The sequence below is a fragment of the Ochotona princeps genome, chromosome 4 (assembly GCF_030435755.1).
Source record: "Ochotona princeps isolate mOchPri1 chromosome 4, mOchPri1.hap1, whole genome shotgun sequence".
NCBI classification, from domain to species: Eukaryota; Metazoa; Chordata; class Mammalia; order Lagomorpha; family Ochotonidae; genus Ochotona; species Ochotona princeps.
In genome coordinates, this window is record NC_080835.1 from 35,657,148 (window position 1) to 35,678,071 (window position 20,924).

The following is a 20,924-nucleotide window of genomic DNA, read 5'->3' on the forward strand; positions in this document are numbered from 1 at the left end:
AATCCAGATGCTTTAAAAAATACTAATAATTTATTCTAGGGGAAATTTTTTTAAACAAATGTCACTTAAAATATTAGATTTATATGCTCATCTATAGAAAGTTGAACTCTGCAGGTGAACTGTACCTAGTGGCAGTTGGGTGCAACAAAAGCAGCACTTTCCAGGATGGCTGCAGGACTGCAGGGCCCTTGCAGTGTCTCCTGCCGCATAGGAGCATGATGGAACCTACATGAGACCCGCCAGATTCCAAGAAATGTGGAAATCTGGGGAGCATATTAGTTGATTCCTTTACAGTTCTCACACATTTACAAAGTCTTCCGCTTTCCAAATGTGAACATTAGTGTTCACTTAAAATCACTTGTCATCTGGCACCTGCCCTTTCTCTTTGAATTTGCTAATATATTAAGAAAAAAAGAATCTTTTTCATGCAGCATGCTTTAAAGTATTTAAAGTTGTGCATAATTTGTATGTTGAATATGAAAGGATAAACACTAAAACCATTTCTAGTACTTTAAAAGCAATGTTTGCTGGTTGCCATTATGGCTGTCCTTAAAATCACTTTGACATTTCTCATCCAAGAAAATTTGATTTCTATGAAACAGCAAATAATTTTAAAAAATACATATACATTGTTTTGGGTTCCTAGAAGAGATATTTCAGTTATCAATTATTGATATATTTTGATTCATTTCCATTCACTATATAAGAAAGCTTCCAATGGGAATTCTCCAGTATGATTTTGAAGCTAGAACTAAATTTCTCTTTGTAATTTATTGCTTAATTGTTTAAAGGGTTTGTTTTTTATGCATTTGTCTACATTAGGGCAATTTAATCTGAGGTTTTCATAAGCCCCCAAAGCAATGCTTTTTGAACAGATCTGCTTATTTTATAAAAAAGATAAGTCATAAGCAGGGAAGAATGAGAATCTGCAGGTAGTTAAACAAAGAAATAAAAAATCTCAGACATAAACACAAAACACAAAGACAGCAGTTTCACTTAATACAAAATCCTTGCATTAATAAGAAGGCTTCCACAGCAGCCCTAATCTGGCAATGAGCAGTAGAAAGCCTTTCTGACCATATTTCAGTTTCTGTAAATAACCAGAGTAAATGGAAATGTCTAATGCTGAGCCCCAGGTAAGCATGGGTTTGCTTTCTCTTACCTGTAGATCTGGCCGAGGGATTTTCCAGCAAAATTCTTTAGCCCCTCTTTTCCAGGGGCCAAAATCCTTTGTTTTACAGACTCCATCCTTGCAAAGGCTGGTGCTTTTGGCAGGTTTAAATAGTGATCACTATGAAAGGCAAGGATTGCGCATGTTGTCTTAATTCCTTAAGGTAGTTCTGAGCTTTTTCTTCTCCGCAGACTGGTATTGGTGTGCCTCCAGCAAGAGTGAGAGTGAGAGAAGGGAGGGAGAGTGAGAAGGAGAATACAACAGAATAGCTGCATACAACCCACGGGTTTCCTAATAGGAGAGTTGGTAGACACAGTCAGAAAGTCTCATTGGAAGGGGAGGATCCGGTGGCAAAGGGAGCCCGCAGTGCCATGGTATTTGGGCGGGTGCAGATGAGTCCTTGTGCTGGAAGCCAATTCACTGAAAAACAATGCAAATTCCTGTTTTTAAAAGCTTGTTGCTATCTAATCTCCTGCTGTTTTCATGGAGAAGCCAGAGACATCACAGAAACCATGTGAGAGAACAAAATGAAAAGAATACTACATTTTAAAATGGTGCCTTTGCTCTAAGGAGCAGAACACTTTCAAAACTCACGGGAGCATCTCAGGTCTCAGGTGAGCAATCCCACTATTAGCTTTCCTTTGCCCATGCTCTTTTCCCATCGCGCCGGCGTAAATCTGCTGTGCGGTAGCTGAATTAAGATGGAGAAGGTTTGCTGCTTTTTGAAAGCGTGAGTAAATAATAGATGCACAGTTCTGATTTGGGCAGCAGCAGGAAAGATTTTTTTCTTTTTCTTTTTTTTCTTTTCTCCTGTGCTGCTGACAGCTGCTGACTGGGCGGGTCTCCGCAAACGATTCAGCACCACGGACAGAGTAACTTTCAGGAAAAAAGGAAGCGTTGGCAACTTTCTAGGGGAGCTAAGGGTGGACCGCCTTGAGCAAAGACCACTCGGGGGGCTCCTCGGGAATGGATGCTATGGAAACCAAGTGGGAGATGTCATCATTTCCACAATTCGCAGGAAGAATGCTGCATTTGGCTCTGCAATGAAGAAAGACATTATTAAAAATTGACAAGTTACTTCCAGGTTGCTGCCTTTTGCCATACACACTGAAGCCAGCTTTTACAGTATTTCACAGAAGGAAGATTTACCACATATTTATATAGGTTTGTGGCATTTTGGCACATACGTTTGCTAGATTATCAAATACGCATACAAATAGAAATGCACGCAAAAGTACATAATTGCATTTCTATGTGTTTGTATAAATATATGATAAATAGTTAGAAAGTCGAGGGAGAGGTAAGAAAGAGAAGTGGGAGAAAAAACAGGAGAGAAAAAGTAGCTGTAACATTAGATCTGGTTAAATAAATTTATTAGAAATTTCTTCTTCGCTTAGTGATGTAGGAATAGTGTAATTTATATTACACTATTAAAACATCAACACATTGTCGCAAAATGTGCTTTGGATTGTGTCTGTCAACAAATTATATTTGATGATGCTTTTAGGATTAATTTTAATATATTTTTGTTGTATTGAAATATAACAGTTTTTTTCTGTATAGCCTTCTTCTAAAGCCTAATTTGTGAAACATTCATGTGAAACTTTCAATTTTGCATACATCGGTAAAATAACAATGAATCAATTTTAAGCAAAGCAATAAGACAATGCATATTAATGTAAATTATTAACACTTTCCTATGGATTATAAATCTCCTAGATGCAATGCAGGCAAATGCTTATAAAACAGATTGACCTTGAAATACATTTCAAGGTCAAAATCTTGAGTGTCATTTAAGCCAATATAGGGATTTCAGTTAGGGTCCCTGAACTAAAATTCAGGAGTATAGATGTACATAAAGATTCATGCAAGAATAGTCGTTGAATATTTGACATAATATCATGCATGTGTATTCCCTGAATGGGTAGTTAAAAAATCAAAAGTAGCTAAGGTGATTTTTCATTGTTCAACCTGTCAAATTATGTGTCATTTTGAGTTTTGATGGAAAATATGGTGGAGACATATGTATTTCCCCAGTCTTGATAAATATATGATAAAATATGTATCTTTAATGAAATAGTGTACCTAATTTTTAAAACACTAGAGTTCCACTAAGTAATATCTATTTCCAAAGGGAGGGGGAAATCATTAAACTACTTCCTTGAAAATAAAAGATCCAAACTATCATTACCTTGATGCTTTCAAAGTACTGAGATATTTACAATCTTTACTGACTGAACTAATGACAATTCATTCATTTAAATATCCATGACTTTGAAATTCTGAAACATTGTGCAAAAATTGAAATTACAATAAATGTCAATAAAATAACGGTAGTGACATAAAAATGATTTTTCTAAGCATTCTTACTCAAATTTTTTCATAAATTACAAGTGATCTAAACTACCAGTGTACCAGCATCCATATTTAGGCAATTATAAATTCAGCACAAAGGCATCATTTCTGGAAAAGGATAATTGTATTCACCTTTAATGAAATAAATGCCATCTAGCTCTTTCCCTCATTCTGTTGAAATACAGGTTGAGTGTTTAAATTAGAGTAGCTCTGATATTGATCTATCCATTCTAAAAGTATTCATTGAGAGTTAAGAAACATACCATGTCTAGGAAAGCCCCCTGAAATATCTCACAGGCTACATGAGAGATAGACACATAAATGCAATTATTGATAATCACGGGTGAAATTGAGTTAAAGAACCCAGTCACTAAGTGAGAGTGTACAGGAAGTATCTCAGGAGGTGGTGCTCCTTGTCTGTCCTAATGCTTCAGAAAGACATAGTCACGTGAGGAGGATGGCAGCCCTGTGGAAATGGAGAGGGAGGAGTAGCGGTACACAGAGGGCAATCCATCCAGAGGGGATATATTTAGTAGAGTGGTAAGTAAGGGAAACATTGTATACATGGAAAATTACAAGAACTATTAGTAAGCCACTTGAGAATGTCATTTAGGTTATCCTTAACTGAAGAGCCTCTCCCAGTAACAAACATACCATTAGATGTCATTTACTAACCCGAATTCCAGAAATACAAGACTTACCTTTGTGAGGCTCATATTCAATTTTATTTTCATGTAATTCCAAGCAAATTATGAATAATTTAGGGACTAATCTAGGGATATCAAAGAAAGTTTTTTTCCTCTGGATACACTCACTTGCTTCAAATATCATACATCCACTTTAAACAGTGCTTCAAATCACATCATTAAACAAGCTTTTCTGTAGGGAAAGAATTGTCTCTCTTCTAAAGTACAATTTGTGAATGGATTTCATTAGCATGATTATCTATTCCTCATAATTACTCTTTAAACAGTCTAAAATAGCCTTACTTCTAATTTATTAAGGAAGAAAGAGATACTAGAATTGTCTTAAGTCCCGCAAACAGTATTGAAAAAGCTGTGTGGGCTAAAGTCATTTTTCAATTTGAGACGTAGTCAAAATACAGATTCTGGTTCTATAAGGTAGAGAGTGGAGACAAAAATTCAACAATTCTGTTTTGTTTCCTTGATTGTTGGTCCATGGACCTTAGTTTGCAATATGCAGTAGTGGGGAATCATCCAGCCCAGAGATCATATAAGGCTCCCTAAATCATTTGATCTGACCTTGCTAAGGCAATTGCAGGCAGGACTCCTAAGTAACAGGCTAATTTTTAAGTTGATAGCTTTGTATGTCCTGTGAATAATGTTATAAATACTCACACGGCCCTTAGCAGAAAAAAGGTTCCCCACCCAGAAATGTAAACTCAGTATACTTGGATTTGGCTCAGGCTTCTAGTGAGTAGTATCTGTTTTAGTGTGGCTCATTCACATGGCATTAATAAACTTTTATGTTCTTATTAACTCAAATGAAGGTTTATGGTAGATACTCTGTTTATTTCTTCCACTTAACATGTTTTCATATTTTTTCATTACTTTGCTTTTACAAGACCACATTTCATTGTTTGTCCCACCTTAATATTTTCATCATAGTTGAGCTAAACGGTAAATTATCTGAAGAGAGATGTGTAAAAAAAGTTGTGTTCTGAAAATGTTGCTTCCTTATATATTTAAACAGTGTGTTCACTATTCACATTTTACTCTGAGTAGATGGATGCATCTAATTTTACATTGCAGGATTTAAATAATTTTATTACTGACAGTACTATTTTAGATACTATTCTTGATAGTATTATTTAGATATCTACCTAATAACATAATGCATTTACATTTCTTTATATCCAGTTTGAGGAAATGCTTTTGAGATAATTTAAATGTCTTGCAAATGTTGCCCTCTAGTGGAAGGATATGTTAAGATTTACAGAGCAATTCTGAACTCAGTTAAAATTAGTTTATCCTTGCTTCCTCCCCCTACCCCCCCCCCCTTTTTTTCCCCTGGCATTTCTTTAAAAATTTAGATTTCAAAATATGAAGTTCCTTGTGAGAAATACGTTTAGAGTTGCCTGAGTATTACAATTTTTATATATATTGAGTTGATTGTATGAGAACCTCTTAGCAAAGTGAAATCTAACTATGAGGAATCTTTGCTGTATGAATATTTAAAAATGATGTGGTAACAACATTGGAAAAACAGTTTCATCTCTCATACCGATAGAATAGATTGTGATAATCTTACAAACATTTAAAAATGATAATAGGTTTGGTAAGATTTGCTCCAATCTGATACTTAAGATGTCATATTTAAGGTTATTTATAAATTATTTCTAGGACATTTATTTCCACAAATGTACAACATGACTAATTTCACTTGAAATATTTCCTGGCAGTTATTTTGTGTTTACTTGACATATATTTGCATCTACTGTGGGTTAGGTCCCTTTCAAGAATTAACTCAGAACAGTCTTAAACCTTTTTATGCTAGAAGTGAAAAGGATATGTCCCTTTAAAGAAAAGTGATTTTAAGAGCTTTTTTTTTATAATAAGGCTTTATTTGACTTTTAAGTCTTAAGTAAACTTTCACTCTAATAATTACACACATCTTTCAGCTATATATATATATAAATAAGCTTTAAGATTCATTTTTTTTCTTATCAAAGGCTTTCAAGTACACAAGGCTTATACTAGCTCTATTTCATTTCACTTTGCAGCTTTAGCCACACACATCACTAATGGTTATATAGTTTCTTGAGAGTTTGAGAAAAAGAAAAAAAATCAATTTAATTCTTAAGAAAAATGTCTGTGTCCATCACCTATTACTCTACACTGCTATACTAATTAGCCTAGTGTAAAATACCTCTTGATTTCTATATTATTTGTCTCATTAGAAACCTGGACACAGGGAATTTTAAATAAATTTACGTTGTTGCCTTAAGTACATACTTTAATTATCAAATGATATGTATATGCTTATATATGTTTGTGCACTATTCTGGATTTGTAATTCACAATTAGCAAGAACAATGTGTAATAATCCAGTTCTTTTCCTCAGTACTCAAGGAAGAAGAGTCCTTGTTCAATACATACCACTGCCTGTTTGGAAAATATAGACTTTAAAGTTCATGGACACCAATTTCAGAAATACCAGTTTTTGGTAATAGTACTAAATTATATTTTCTAATATTAGGAAAGAATTTTGAATTCTACACTATACATCTACAATAATGTGGCATATTACAGAAAGACTTTGAAACAATTGATTTTTAAAATTTTCAACAATATTAAATACAGAAGAAAATAAGGATAGAAAAAGCAAACTAAAATTTTCAGAAAGAATAAAAAAATACACATTGCAGTATGAGAAAGATCACTTTAAAGATAATCATTGCTCAAGAAATTTATAAATGAATAAATAGATTGAATGACACAAAATATGCCCTATTTTGATATTCTTACCAATTAAAATAGGTTGCGAGGTTATCATTTCTCTTCCTGTGACTGCAAAGAAAGCATTGTTATTCTCACCCTCCTAGGCTACTACTTCTGTTCTACTTCCCTGTGTCTGTCATCACAGACCTCTCTTTAAAGTAGGCATTTAGCAATATTGAAATCTAGTACTCAGCTAGAAGCAAGATAGATATTTGCTGTTTAACTTCACATTGATTTTTAAAGTCACTTAAATTGTTGTAGGCAGAGCGTAGGGGATTTCCACAGTTCTCAAAGAAAACATGCATATGCAGCTTGATAACAGGATTTGTTATTTAAACTCAAAGTTATCTTGCTGCTGCTAATATTCTCTATTCATAATTTTGGAGAAATTGAAAAAGATCACCAAAAAAAGTTACAGTGGAATTAACTACTTTCTAGCTTCTGCCCTCTGGTGGTAAATGAAGGAAAAAAATTTCTTTGAACAAAAATACCTGTATAAAAACATTGCCCAAGTTATTTGAACATAGTGGGTGAACATGTTTCCAATGATATTAATATTAAATTGGTGAATGTATTTATTTAGTTAAAAAGAAGGCAGGGTTACTGGTAAATCATGATTATAAAGCATGCCAACAGCGTGGGTGCCTGGCGAGTGGCACCCAGATTCTTCTTCAGAGTACCCAGATTTTAGTCCTGCCTTTTTGCCAACTACACATCAGGAAAGGTGAAGTTGGCAAAAGTGACGGCTCAAGAAACTGGATTCCTTCTTTACATGTGGGAGACGTGGATTGTGTCTCCAGATCCTGACTTTGTTAAGGTCTGAGCCCCACTGCTGTAGGCATTAGTAAACAACCAAGTGTGTGGGAACAAACTGTCCGCAACTGTTGCTCTCTGTGTGAGTACGTTTTGAGTTAGAATGCTTAGGAACACATTCTTAATGTTAAAAGAGTTTCCCTTCTTACACAACTTCTTTGGATCTGCCTGCGGAATTGTATTAGTAATGAAAACACCATGTTGCCATCATGACAACTGTGATGACCTGGTCCCTTCTTTGAGTATGAAGTGTCAAGTCTTTCTGCCACTCATTACGAACAAACATTTAGAAAATCAGATCAAAACACATTGACACCTCTTTTCTGAATAGACTTTTTTACTTTGTTTGATATAATGAAGTCATTCTAATCAGTATTTAAGACACTTAGAGCTACTCTTTACTTGAAAATATAGTGTGGCGTTGTATCAGCACAGAACATGAGTTGTAACAAGTTCTGAAGTTCCGCAGTATGGTGGAGCGACTGTCATTCAGAATAATACATTCCCTAAAGAGTTCCCAGTTCAGAATCTTCTATCATAATAATCTGCATGTTCTCTGATTTTTAGAATGGGGGAAATCAGTCTTTTTCCTTGATAATGATCATGCTTAAGACTCTCAGGGGTGAGGAAAATTATTGACAGACCCACAGACAATTCACAAGAACCACAATCAAGTTACAGATAGTTTGCTTAAATCAGCTAAAAATTATCAGCTCTAATGAGATTGATAAATTGTGCCTGTGGACAGATTTAATTTAGCATGCTTCCTTTATTCCTGATCTGATCTTCTCTTTGATCACTGTTACAACATCAGAGATCAGAAAGAAAACCAAGCACAATCATTTAAGGAGTAGACAAGAAAAAAATATTGGAGGGAGGCCTGGCCCAATAGCATAGGGGTTAAGCTCCTCGCCTTGAACTCGCCGGGATCCCACATGGACGTAGGATCTAATCCCAGCAACCCCGCTTCCCATCCAGCAGGGAGCTTACAAGCCTGGGAAAGCAGTGGAGGACAGCCCAAAGCCTTGGGACCCTGCACCCACGTGGGAGACCTGGAAGAGCTCCTGGCTCCTGGCTTTGGCTCAGCTCCAGCCGTTGCAGCCCCTTTTAGAGTGAACCATTGGACGGAAGATCTCCCTCTCTGTCTCTCCTCCTCTCTATATAGCCACCTTTCCAATTAAAAAAATTCTTTATAAAAAAAATTGGAGGCAAACATTATCAAACAACAGTCTTACACGTGGACCAAGGTTGAATATGCTCACTATCTGTAAATCTCTGGCCATATAGATGCAGGCATCAATGATCTGATGAAATTAATGCTATTAAGTTGAGCCTTGGAAGGAGCAATCCTCTGTTTTTGGTCATTTGAATTATTCTTATAGTGAAAGCTTTCCAGATTAAAATAGTTTTTAAAACAATAACAGACACACAAAACATACAGTTACATTGAGTAGAGCTCAGTTTCTTACTGTCCTTCTTAGGAGTCCATGATATCAAGAAAGGTATAGGGAGAGAAGAGAATAACTTACTCATATTATGTGAAAGCAAAATTTCAACATTGATGTGAATTAAACCATTATTCTGAAGTTGTAAGAAATTATAAAATGTTCTCTAATCCACAATAGATCTAACATTTGTTTTATTAAATTGATGTACAAGTTCATATTGTAAATCTTCATTTATGTTTAAAAGTTTTATTTATTTATATGTGGGTCACAGAGAGACAGAGAGATCCCATCCTCTGGTCACGCTCCAAATGCCCACAACAGATAGGGCCATGCTGGTTTGAAGCCAGATCTGATCGTACAATCCAGGTCTCCCTCATGGCTGCCACGAACCACACTGCCGACTCCAAGTTCTCATTAGCAGGAAGCTGGAGTCAGGAACTAGAGCCTGGTCTTGAACCCAGGCACTCCCATAAAGCATGTGCATATCTCAACTGCTAGGCAAAAGCCAACCTTAAAAACATTTGTTACAACAATCCTTTGACTATTTCATTTGCCAACAACTTTGCTAAGTTACCTTAGAGAAGATAAAATGAGATAGACAATTGAGTTAAAATCTGTGGATATATATTATGAGCAGAAAGAAATTAATTGAGGCTATTTCTATCACATTGCTGATATGTTTGTCATATTTTTTTAAATTAACAAAATATTACAGACACAATTGAAGTACCAAGGAAAAGAACTGGATTATTACGCATTGTTCTTGCTAATTGTGAGTTACAAATCCAGAGTAGAAGCACATAGACATATATAATTAATACACTGCTAAAGAAACTCATCACCCATGTCAGAGCACCTGGCTGCAGCATTTGTCCTCTAGAATCTGTGTGCTGTCAAGGTGCATCCTAGGAGAGCATGGTGGTGGCTCAAGTAATTGGATCTCTGCCACCCTCATGGGAAACCTGGATTGAGTTCCTTACTTCCATCTTTGTCTTGGCTATATCCCGGCCATTGTGGGTTTGGAGGGAGTATCCTTGCCCCTCTTCCTAACCCTCATTCTCCTACAATTTTTATTTCATTCAAAATTCTATGTCTATACAATGACTATAATAACAATGGGAAGTAATTCTCCAAAATTTTAATTCAGTTCAGTATTAAAATTGCAACCCAAGCAATCTTCATGTATTGTTTACAGCCAATCACAGGGCTCCTTTACTATCATTTCCCGTCATATTTAGATTTATCTTTTCCCTGGGATTTGGAGCAGCACTTTTTGATTTGTTGCTGTCGTTTTCTGTGCTCTTGTCTGAACTCATCCCAAAATACTCCAACAGAACTAAAAAGTTTGCTTTACATGATCAAACCAGTTGATCTATAAATTTATTTTTAGTCACTAGATATATTTCCTCGGTGCTCTCCACCCTCTGCTGCTGTCGAATCTAATACTCTAGTTCTACACAGCGGCTACCTTTCCCTCACCCTTTCCCCTTCCTTCTGTGCTCCATGCTTGTTTTGGATATTCCATATCTTTGCTGAGTCACACACACATATGTTTCTTGAACAGGGTACTTTCTGGTGAATTATTTAAAAGTTTACATACTTAAAATGTATTTTCTGCTGTATTCATGTTTGATTTGACAGCTTTGCCTCTGTGATTTCTCAGTACAGTACACCTGATAATTTTGGTGACATTTTTCATTTCTTTCCATCTCCTGGTATTTTTTTTACAGGTTAGCATAATCATTCTGATTGCTGAGTCACTGTATATGCTTTTTAAAATTCCTTCTCTGAAACTGCATGTTACAGTCTCTTCCTCATTTTAGATCATGAACAGAAAAATAAAATCATATGTAGAAAAACAAATCGGAATTTTTAAATTGTGATATGGCCCCTATTACATAATAACTGGGGCATTGTTATCTTTGTGCTTGTCACAGAGGCTAAAAATGTGCTTTTTAAATCTGCCTTGATAATTCATTATTCTGTAATTTCTCTGTTCTGCTTTAAAACACTGTTAGTTGGATATTAGCCATTTTCATAGATTTCTTTCCTTTGTATTTCAATGCATTAATTAATTTTAAAGCTTCAACTATTGCATTTGTTATTTCTTTAATTTTCCTGATTTTCTGACTGTCAGAAACCAGCTCTAGCTGAATTTGGAGCTCAAGAAGGGTGTGTAAATCCGCATGAATAAAAGGCAAGCAGAGAAGTGGACCACTGCAGCATGACGCTCACAATGGACAACTCAGAAAAGTTGTCTTCTTTATTTATATAGAAATCATCACAAGCTTTTGCACAACATCCAATTGTTTTATCTTTACTTCATGGTTAAGAGAATGATAAGAAAACAATTCTAATAAGATTATTATAATTTTACTTAAAAAAAAAAAAACATTTTCAGCAAGCCACTACTCATTCAAACTTGCAGGTACCCGGTGGAAGCCAGGAACTTCACAGTTGGCAGCACATGTGGTTACATATTGACAGGTGATTTACATATATCCAAAATCAATTTTCACTAAATTTAAATTAATATTACTTAAAAAATCAAGAATACAAAATTTAAAAGAAAGCTTAACAATGAAAGGAATTTATAAAAACATATGTCATAGATTCTTATTAAATCTTATAATCAATCATACACTAACTACCATCACCTTTACCTCGTGGTGATTCAGTTGTTTTTTGTTCTTTCATTGTGGCAGTAGGAAGGATCAGGCCAGCACGGCCCTTCTATGACTGGAGGGACTTTACAAAAAGCTTCTTTTTATCTTTTCAACTATTTTCTTTCCCTAAATATAATTGCCAATATAAGGTAAAAGTTTCAAATAATTTTCCTGTAGGAGCTCACAACATTTATCTCCCTTTTAGAGTGTACCCCATATACTTTATGCTTTGCACAGTAGGAAGGCAAAGTGACTGCTTTATTCCATGTGTTGTAGCAGTTCGAGGCTGTGCAGTAAATAAACTCTTTGTACCTTCATGATTGCCAGCTGTTTCTAAGATATTATCAAGCCTTTTCTTAAGGAAAACATTATGCATCTTAGGGTAAGTTCCAGGACAAAGGTTGGTACATAATAAGACATTTGGAAACAACAAAGGTTCAATTGTACTGTTTTATGCCTTTAGCTGCATGTCATTGTCTCAAGATGCTAAAAACCCTTTTATCATAACAAGATTGATAAAATCGGTTTTAGGTATTGTACCAGTTACAGAAATCACTGCAGAAAAACAGCAACACCTTCAAGAGAATTCCATGAAATAGCAGAGAGGTGATTGCGTGTCCATACAATAGGAGAGGCAGCAATGTGGTGTCTTTCCGTAGGCCTTGCCATGCAGCTGGAAGCTCTTCGTAGCTTTGCCAAAAGGGGAGCCATCCTCTTTACACCTGTGCACCACCTGCCCCAACTGCATGGCTTCCCGCATGCATCCGACAGCTTGTTATTCTTGATTTAAGGAAAAATTATCATCTATTACTTTTCTGAAAATAAAAATGTAGTTGTCCATAGTTGTCGTTATTTCACATTTTCTTGTGTTTCTTGTTTCTATTAATTTTCATTTTCTTGTTTGTTTATTTCTTAGATAATTGTCAGGTCTTTTTAAAGTATCTCATGGACCATGTATTTGAGTGTAAGGCTCTACTCATGCATGGGGTTTTCAGCTGATATTATTCTCAGTCTTGGTTGAAGATCTGATAGCAACAAATATTAAAGTGCTGCACAAAATTCATGGGAAAATAAAATTTTAAAATAATACACATTTTCATGAGCATTTTGGAGACCCTTCATATATCCTTTTTGTTGAGTTAATGAGCTTTCCTACATGATAGTCCTCCAATCTTTTTCCTGGAGAACATTAAACAGCTGTCAACCAGCACGTCAGACATTGAGCAGGAAAGTTACCATGAGTAGAGCCTTGCCAGTCTCTATTCAAAGTGATTTTTTTCCTGATTTCTCTCCAGACTTCAGCAATGCCTACTGTCCTTGAGGTCTGCATCTATATGATTCAAACAACCGAGGTATATTTCCATCCTCTTCTGTGAGTGGTGAGGTCCATTTGCCTGAAGTCATAATATGAAATGGACCTAAGTTGAAGCTTCTTATGGTTTTCTCAGGCCTATATGCTTGGTAACTCCCGGGTTTGGCAAACCCTCCAGTGTTTCTGTGTGAATCAATCTACTTAACACTAAAAGATTTTTGGGTTTCCGCTCTCTCCATTATCGAAGTCAATTTTTGGTTGTCTATTATTTCAGTACATCTGCTAAAATCTTGCCATCATTCTCTAAATGCTATCATGTCTCTTTCCCCTTTACAGCTTTTAAAGAACTTCTTCCCTGTCATTTTACTGAAGTCTTAGAACATAGACATAAACATATGTACTTCACTCAAAATTTGTGTCCATTTCATATTTAAAGCAAAACTAACCTGACTTTGTTAGGCTTGAAATAGGGCCTATGTTTCTCCTTTTGTGGTGCAGAAAAATTTTAACAGCATCCATCACTAAAAAATGGTATTCGAGCTTATAAATTCATTGTTTCCTCATTTTGACGAAAATTAGATCAATATATATGCAAAGCTTTGAAGTGTGTTCTGGGAAAGGCTTTAGGCTAGTAATTAAGATGCTGATTAAGAAACGCACAGTCCATATCAGAATACTTGAATTCAAGTTCCTGAATTCTGTTTGCTGTCAATGTCGACCTTAGGATGCCATGATGGTCGCTCGAATAGTTGGATTTCTGCCACCCACACTGGGGATTGAGTTCCCCATTCCCATCTTCACCCTGGCAATCAAGGGAAATGAGCAAGGGCATAAAGGATCTTTATTTCTTTTAAATATATACATAAAATAGTTCCTTTCTCCATGTTCACTCTAAATAGTCTCATTCTTGTTCTTCCATGAAACACAGCCAGATATTGTATGTGTGTGTTAGGGCCTTTGTGTTGGGTCAGTATCATACTCCCTACACTCACCCTTTGTTTCTTAATTCTAGGCCACATCACTACATAATATATATATATATATTTATGATATAAATCTCACCAGACTGTACGGAGTCAGCAAGACTGCATTCTTCTTTAGTATCCGAGTGGGCAGCCTTTCTGGTTCCAGCATGTAGTGGCTGACTGCATTCTGTGGTTGAGGTCCCAGCCAACAATCAAAACACTCAAACTCAGCTTTCTTTATTAACTCTTCATTACTGACTTTGCTTCTTCACTCCATCTGTGAGAACCATTATGATTATACTAAGCCCAGCTATATATTCCAGGAAAATTAAATATCTCAAGAGTTTTAGTTATATTTGTGTAGTCCCCTTTACCACAAAAGGTCATAAATTCAAAGGTTTTAGTATTTTTTTTATAAAGAATTTATTTGTTTTAGTGGCATGGACAGGGTAGAAAGACAACACACACACACACACACACACACACACACACACGTGTATGCGTGTGCCCTAACCACTGGTCATTCCCTAAAATCCTCAATAGCCTATGTTGGCTTGAATCCTAAAGTCAAAAGGTGGGAAATGCCACCTGAATGGCAGGAATTGCATCAGTATTTCTCAGGGTCTGTGTTCAAAGGAAGTTAGGATCAGAGCAAGGACTGGAATGCAAGTGTCTTAACCTGTGTCTTTATTTCTAAGCCAAGCAACTCCCCCACCCTCTCTCCTTTGTTCTAGGGATTTAGGAAAGAAAAAAAAAATCTTTGGTGTGCTGTTATTCTGCTTACCATGGTATCAGTTTGTGCTCTGTTTCTTTTGTGTCTTGTCTTTCTAAGCCAACAAGGGGATACTCCTCAATGGTAGACATTCTGCCTATCACGCTCAAAATTCTTTTCTCAATACCTATAAAATTTTCTGCTATGAAGGTATTGCCTGATGCCTTTGTTTTTCTCCAAAAGAAATTGTTTATTTTTGGTCAGGTCTTTGGAATGACAGTTTGAGACTACATCAATGGCCTGAGCAGTGGAACTCCAAATCAGTTTTTAGTGGCAGGCTGAGCACCTAAGTTATTACTCAGGAACTTCTGAACAGGAATAGAAGTCACCTGTGCATTTTCAGAGTATGCTGTAACCTCAAGTTGAAGAGTAGTAGTCACAGTACCTAGACCAGTCCTTACAATCTGAAATTCCTTCTTGGTTAAAACATTTCAACTGGCAGTGTATTCCTTTTTTCCTCCAATCTATTTAAGATCTCTGTAGATTTGGAGATCAGACATGACCCCATGAATCATTCCTGTGAGAGGCTAGTGGTCATCTTTGAGATCAGTAACCAACAGGTGACTTGGTTCTCAGAAGGCTGCATGAATTTTTGTAGTAAATGTTCCAAGAGTGTCTGTACAGACAACAGCAAACTTTATCATTCTATGATGATTAGAATAGATTTTTTCAGTGCCAGGTTTCAAGTCAATTAAATCAATAAATTAATACTGAACAAATGAAACAGAGCATTAGACAAATCTAGAAATGTAACCTGTGCCAAAGGAAATTGTGATGATTCAATAGGTTCCAGTGACCTTGTCCTCCTTAGAGATTTTCTTTAACTAAAGGAACTGGGAAACCCAAGGGAATCGCTGCTTAACACTAATGCCCTCAAATAATTTTCTCCATTAAAGTCTCTACAATCCCATTTAGAACTAGAATTTTTGAAATTCTGAGAATCCAATTTGTGTCTAGCCTCAGGGTGGTCATATAGAAACAGATAAATGAAGGTAATGAGAAGTGTCAGGCAGAGGCCAGCCTAGGTCCTGAGAAGGTGAAGTGTGACTTGAGGCAACAGCATATGGGTGTAAGGTAAATGGAAAACTCATTAGAACTTAGCTGCTTAGGAAAAATCACTTTAGGGTGAACATGAAAAAGGCAGCTTTGAAACAGAAAAAAACCACTTTACTACTCTAGGAGTAAATTGGTGTTTTATAGTAAGTATGCCTATTGAGGATCATTTTTATCTCTGCATCACCTTCATAGTAGCAGAGACAACTTAGTGTGATACAGTTTTGCTCTCACATGGTCTTAGTTTCAAACTATACTCGCAATGTACCTCTCCTAGTATATAAAAAAAGACTAATTGATCTTTTGTGAAACACAGAGTTAGATTGAGAGGGAGGGAGAGATAGAATATCTTCGATGTTCGGGTTCATTCTGCAAATGGCCACAGCAACGAGAGCTAGGGCAGGCTGAAGTCAGGAGCCAGGAGCTTCATTCAAGTCTCCCCTGAGGGTGAAGGAGCCCAAGACTTGGACAATCTTCTACTGCTTTCCCAGGATACTAGATTGGAAGTGGAGTAGTTGGGGTACACATAAGTGTCTGTATGGGATGCCAGCATTGCAGGTGGTGAATTAACATGCCACGATTCAGGCCCTCTTACTCTCCTTTTAAACTGAGTCATGTCACACATATTTTGAATATCATATTTGGAGGGCAGTGAGTTTCCTTGTAGAAGTCTTCTCTGTTTCCTTAAATACAGTTTAAAAAATGGTAACTTGTTGGCCCAGTGTGGTAACCTAGTGGCTAAACTCTTCACCTTGCACCCACTGGGTTTCCTTATGGGCACTGACTTGTGTGTCCCTGCTGCTCTGATTCCCATCCAATCCAGCACCTTGCCTGTGACCTGCGAAAGCAGTGGAGGATGGCCCAAAGCCTTGGGTCCCTGCATCCATGAGGGAGACCGGGGAGAAGCTCCTGACTTCAGATCAGCTCAGTTCTGGCCATTGCAGCTACTTGGGGAGTGAACCAGTGGATAGAAGCTCTTTCTCTCTGTACCTCCTTCTTTCTGTATATCCTCCCTTCTAATAAAAGTAAATAAATCTTTTTTTAAAAGTTAATTTGCAGGGCCCGGCGATGTGGCCTAGCTGCTAAAGTCCTCGCCTTGAACGCTCCGGGATCCCATATGTACGCAAGTTCTAATCCCAGCAGCTTCACTTCCCATCCAGCTCCCTGCTTGTGGCCTGGGAAAGCAGTCGAGGACGGCCCAAAGCTTTGGGACCTTGCACCCGCGTGGGAAACCCGGAAGAGGTTCCTGGTTCCTGGCTTCGGATCAATGCGCATCGGCCATTGCGGCTCACTTGGGGAGTGAATCATCGGACGGAAGATCTTCCTCTCTGTCTCTCCTCCTCTCTGTATATCTGACTTTGTAATAAAATAAATAAATCTTTTTTGAAAAAAAGGTAATTTGCTAAACTACATAATTTTAGAACTTAACGATCATTTAATGCAAAGCCCTTAGTCACCAGTGATAATCTTGAAGAGAAGAGAGGTTAGAAGATCTGTCCAGAGTTACATTTCAGCGTTGTGTGGGATACAAGTTTGGAACCATATTGGGTCTCTGTGCACCAAGAGTCCTCATCCTTCCCATTTTAACTTACCTATTAGGAAGAGTGTTTCATCTGAAGTTAAGACGTGACAATAATTGGAAGCACTCTGGTGAAGAAAAGCCAAGAATGGATATCTTCATGGAAAAGTCTATCAAATATTTATAGGATAACTAATATCAATTCTTTTCAAATTATTCCAAAAAAATTTAAGAGAGACAACCCTTGCAGACTCATTCTATAAGATCAGAATTAACTTGCTTTCAAAACCAAACCATAAGAAAAATGACACCTACCATAGACCAATATTTGTGATAAACGAAGTTGCAGAAATTGACAACAAAATACCAGCAAATTGGTGAAAAAGTTGATTCACCTTGATAACATCGGACCGATTCCTATGTGAGAGATAAATTGTTAGTGATTGAACATATATAAATTAATAAACACAATTAATTAAAGACATGTCAGCAGAATTAAAAAATTATCTCAATAGTGTTGGTATAGATACTACATAGGCAACAACTTTAAAGTTACACATGAAAATCTCACAGTAGACATCTTATTGAATAGATAAATTCTGAAAGAATTTCTTGTAAGATCTGAAATCAAACAGGGATGTCTACACTCTCATTTGGCACAGTAATGCTAGTTTTATCTACAGTAACCAAACAAAGAAAATAAATCAAAGGCATATAAATAGGAAAGAAAGAAATCAAGCTATTCTTATTCATAGATGACTTGATTCCATATAGACAGAAACTGAAAAACTCCAACAACAAGAACTGAAGAATTTGATGAAGTTACAGGATACAACATCAATGTGTACGAATTGCTAACACTTTTATACACAAATAATGAGGTTTTTAGAAAAAAGAAGATAAATCTCATTGAAAATAGCTATACATAATATGAAATACCTTGGAATAAATGTAATCAAGGATTAGAAGATTATTTACAATGAAAATTACAGAACATTTAAGCTAGAAAGTGAGTAAGATATACAGAAAATGCCTGTGGTGTTCATGGATTAGAAGAATCAGTATTGTTTAAAATGTTCGTACTATCAAAGCAATTTAGAAATTCCAGGAAATCACCACCAAAATTCCAGGTAATTCTTCACAAAACTAAAAAGAAATGAATTCTAATACTGCTACTGAAGTACCAAGCACCCTTCATAGCCAAAGCAAACTTGAACGATAACAACTGCATTTCAAAACATTTTATAGAGATATTTCAACTGAAATGCCATGATACGTGCAGATAAAAAAATACATGCAAAATAAATACATTTACTGTGGAACAGAGTAAAATGAATTCATCAATCCACAACCAACTTTGACAAAAATGGTAAAGTCTCTTCAATAAACAGTGCTGAGGAAACCACATTCTTAAACACTAAAACAAGATGTGCTCCCTCCAGTTCTCATTCTGTGAAAAAAATTAAGTCAACATCAACTGAAGGCCTAAATGTAACACCTGAAACTGTGAAATTCTTAGAAGAATCTAAAGGGAAACACTTCATGGCACTGTTAATATGCAGCAACCTTAAAAATATCTCAAAGAGTATAAATAACAATTGTAAAAATAGACAAATGGAATATATCAAAGAATCTTTTTTGCAGCAATGGAAATAACCAATAAAATGAAGAGTTAACTGCTAGAGTGGGAGAAATATTTTGAAGTATTCATCTAAGAAGAGATTAATATCTTGCTTATTTAAGGAACTAATAAAACCACACTAAGTAACATCCAACACAACTTTAAAAATGAGTAAAGGATCTATGAAGAAGAAATAATATGGCCAACAAATATGTGTAAAAACCCCTATTACCACTAGCCATAAGGGAAATGTAGATCAAAACATATTTTCTCACTCCAATAAGAATAGCTGTTATTGAAAGGTATAACAATAGCAGCTATTGGTGAGAATGTGGAAAAAATGGAAGTCTTATTTGCTGTTGTTGATAAAGCACTCACACACACACATACATACACACACACACACACACACACACATGATTAACCATGCAACCGCAAGACTCAACATTACCACTTCAAGATATGTGATGAAATCAGCACTCTGAAGAGCTAACCGTGCTTCAACTTTCACTGCAACAGTATTCAGTGTAACTGAGATGTGAAATCAATGTAATGTCAGTCAGTGAATGAGTTGATAAATAAATGTTGGTGGCCGGTGTGAACAACCCTGGGGGTGCTCTGGCTCCCAGCTTTGGACCAGCCCAGGTCTGGCCCTTGTGGTCATTTGGAGAGAACCAGAAAGTAGATCTCTGTCACTGCCTCTCCCTTCCTCTCTCTATATATTCCTTTCAAATACAAATGAACAGATCTTTTTTTAAAATAAATAATAGAAACTTTAAAAATCTTTCTTGCTTAACCTAAAAGCTGAAACAGTGGTACAAAAAAATAAAATGTTGAGTTTACCTAAAACCTTGCAACGTAGATACAAATATTACATACATTTTGAGGAATCACTCTTCTTTGTAACTCTATAACAATTTATTTATTTAAAGCAAATATTTTAAAAATTTTGCTACACCATAAATTCCTCATACCCCATCTTCATACCCTCATACCCCAGGGGCTGTGGCAGTTTATTGAAGATGTGTTTAGCAGTCTATTCTTGAAATATAAGGAGACTTTAAAAATTTGACTGAATTCCATTATTGATCATCCGTGTATAACACCTTGATGGAAGAAAAGAAACAACACCAAAATTATGTCAATGTAGAAAAGTTCACTTAGGAATATTGCTGCAGAACTTCTTGACTGACTCCTCCACGGCCATTTAGGATGCATTCCTCTCCATGTGGCCTTTTATCAGAGGGTTAGGAATCTTGGCAATTCATTCTCCGGTTTGACCATAAACTCATTTATGGTAAATATGGGCTTCTGGGAAATTCCTCCTTTGGAAAGGCTTACCAGGTGGACTTGCAGCTGACAAAACAGAAATGTGTCCACAAGCAGCAGCAATGTGGAGCTACCCTTTTCTGTACCTTTGTTTTCCCTCAACTTTCTCTAGTATCCCTCCTGTGGCTTATACACTGTGGGAATACAAATTCACTGTGTTTGAATAACATGTCAACATTTAATACAAATCTTCCAGGGTAGCCTTTACAAATAATGGGCATTGCAGTTGAAATTCCAAAAAAAAAAAAAATGTATACTACCAATCTGCACAGTTATATTCATTTTGAGCAGCTTTAGAAAGGCACCATCAGTCTAATGTTATATACTTGGAAAGTTGCTTCGTGTCTGTGAGTCCCATTTTCTTTATATATGATAGGAAAACATTTCTTACATATTTTTACAGAGCAATAGCAACATAAAAAATATGAATTACATGGCA

At 36.2% G+C, this 20,924-nt stretch overlaps 1 protein-coding gene across 3 annotated transcripts in view; it reads right to left on the bottom strand.

Moving 5' to 3' along the window:
• The window catches only part of SLC17A6 (solute carrier family 17 member 6), a 39,184-nt gene extending 37,780 nt beyond the window's left edge, over nucleotides 1-1,404 (bottom strand). For 2 of the 3 annotated variants that reach the window (XM_058662474.1, XM_058662473.1), the window contains exon 1: nucleotides 1,163-1,239. Coding sequence is in view for 1 of the 3 variants with exons in the window: in XM_004585449.3 (XP_004585506.1) it covers nucleotides 1,163-1,248 (86 nt within the window). In the remaining 2 variants the exon portion in view is untranslated. Of the gene's footprint in view, nucleotides 1-1,162 lie in introns of all 3 variants that reach the window. The other variant, XM_004585449.3, reaches the window with a different exon arrangement.
• Nucleotides 1,405-20,924: the final 19,520 nt, after the last annotated feature.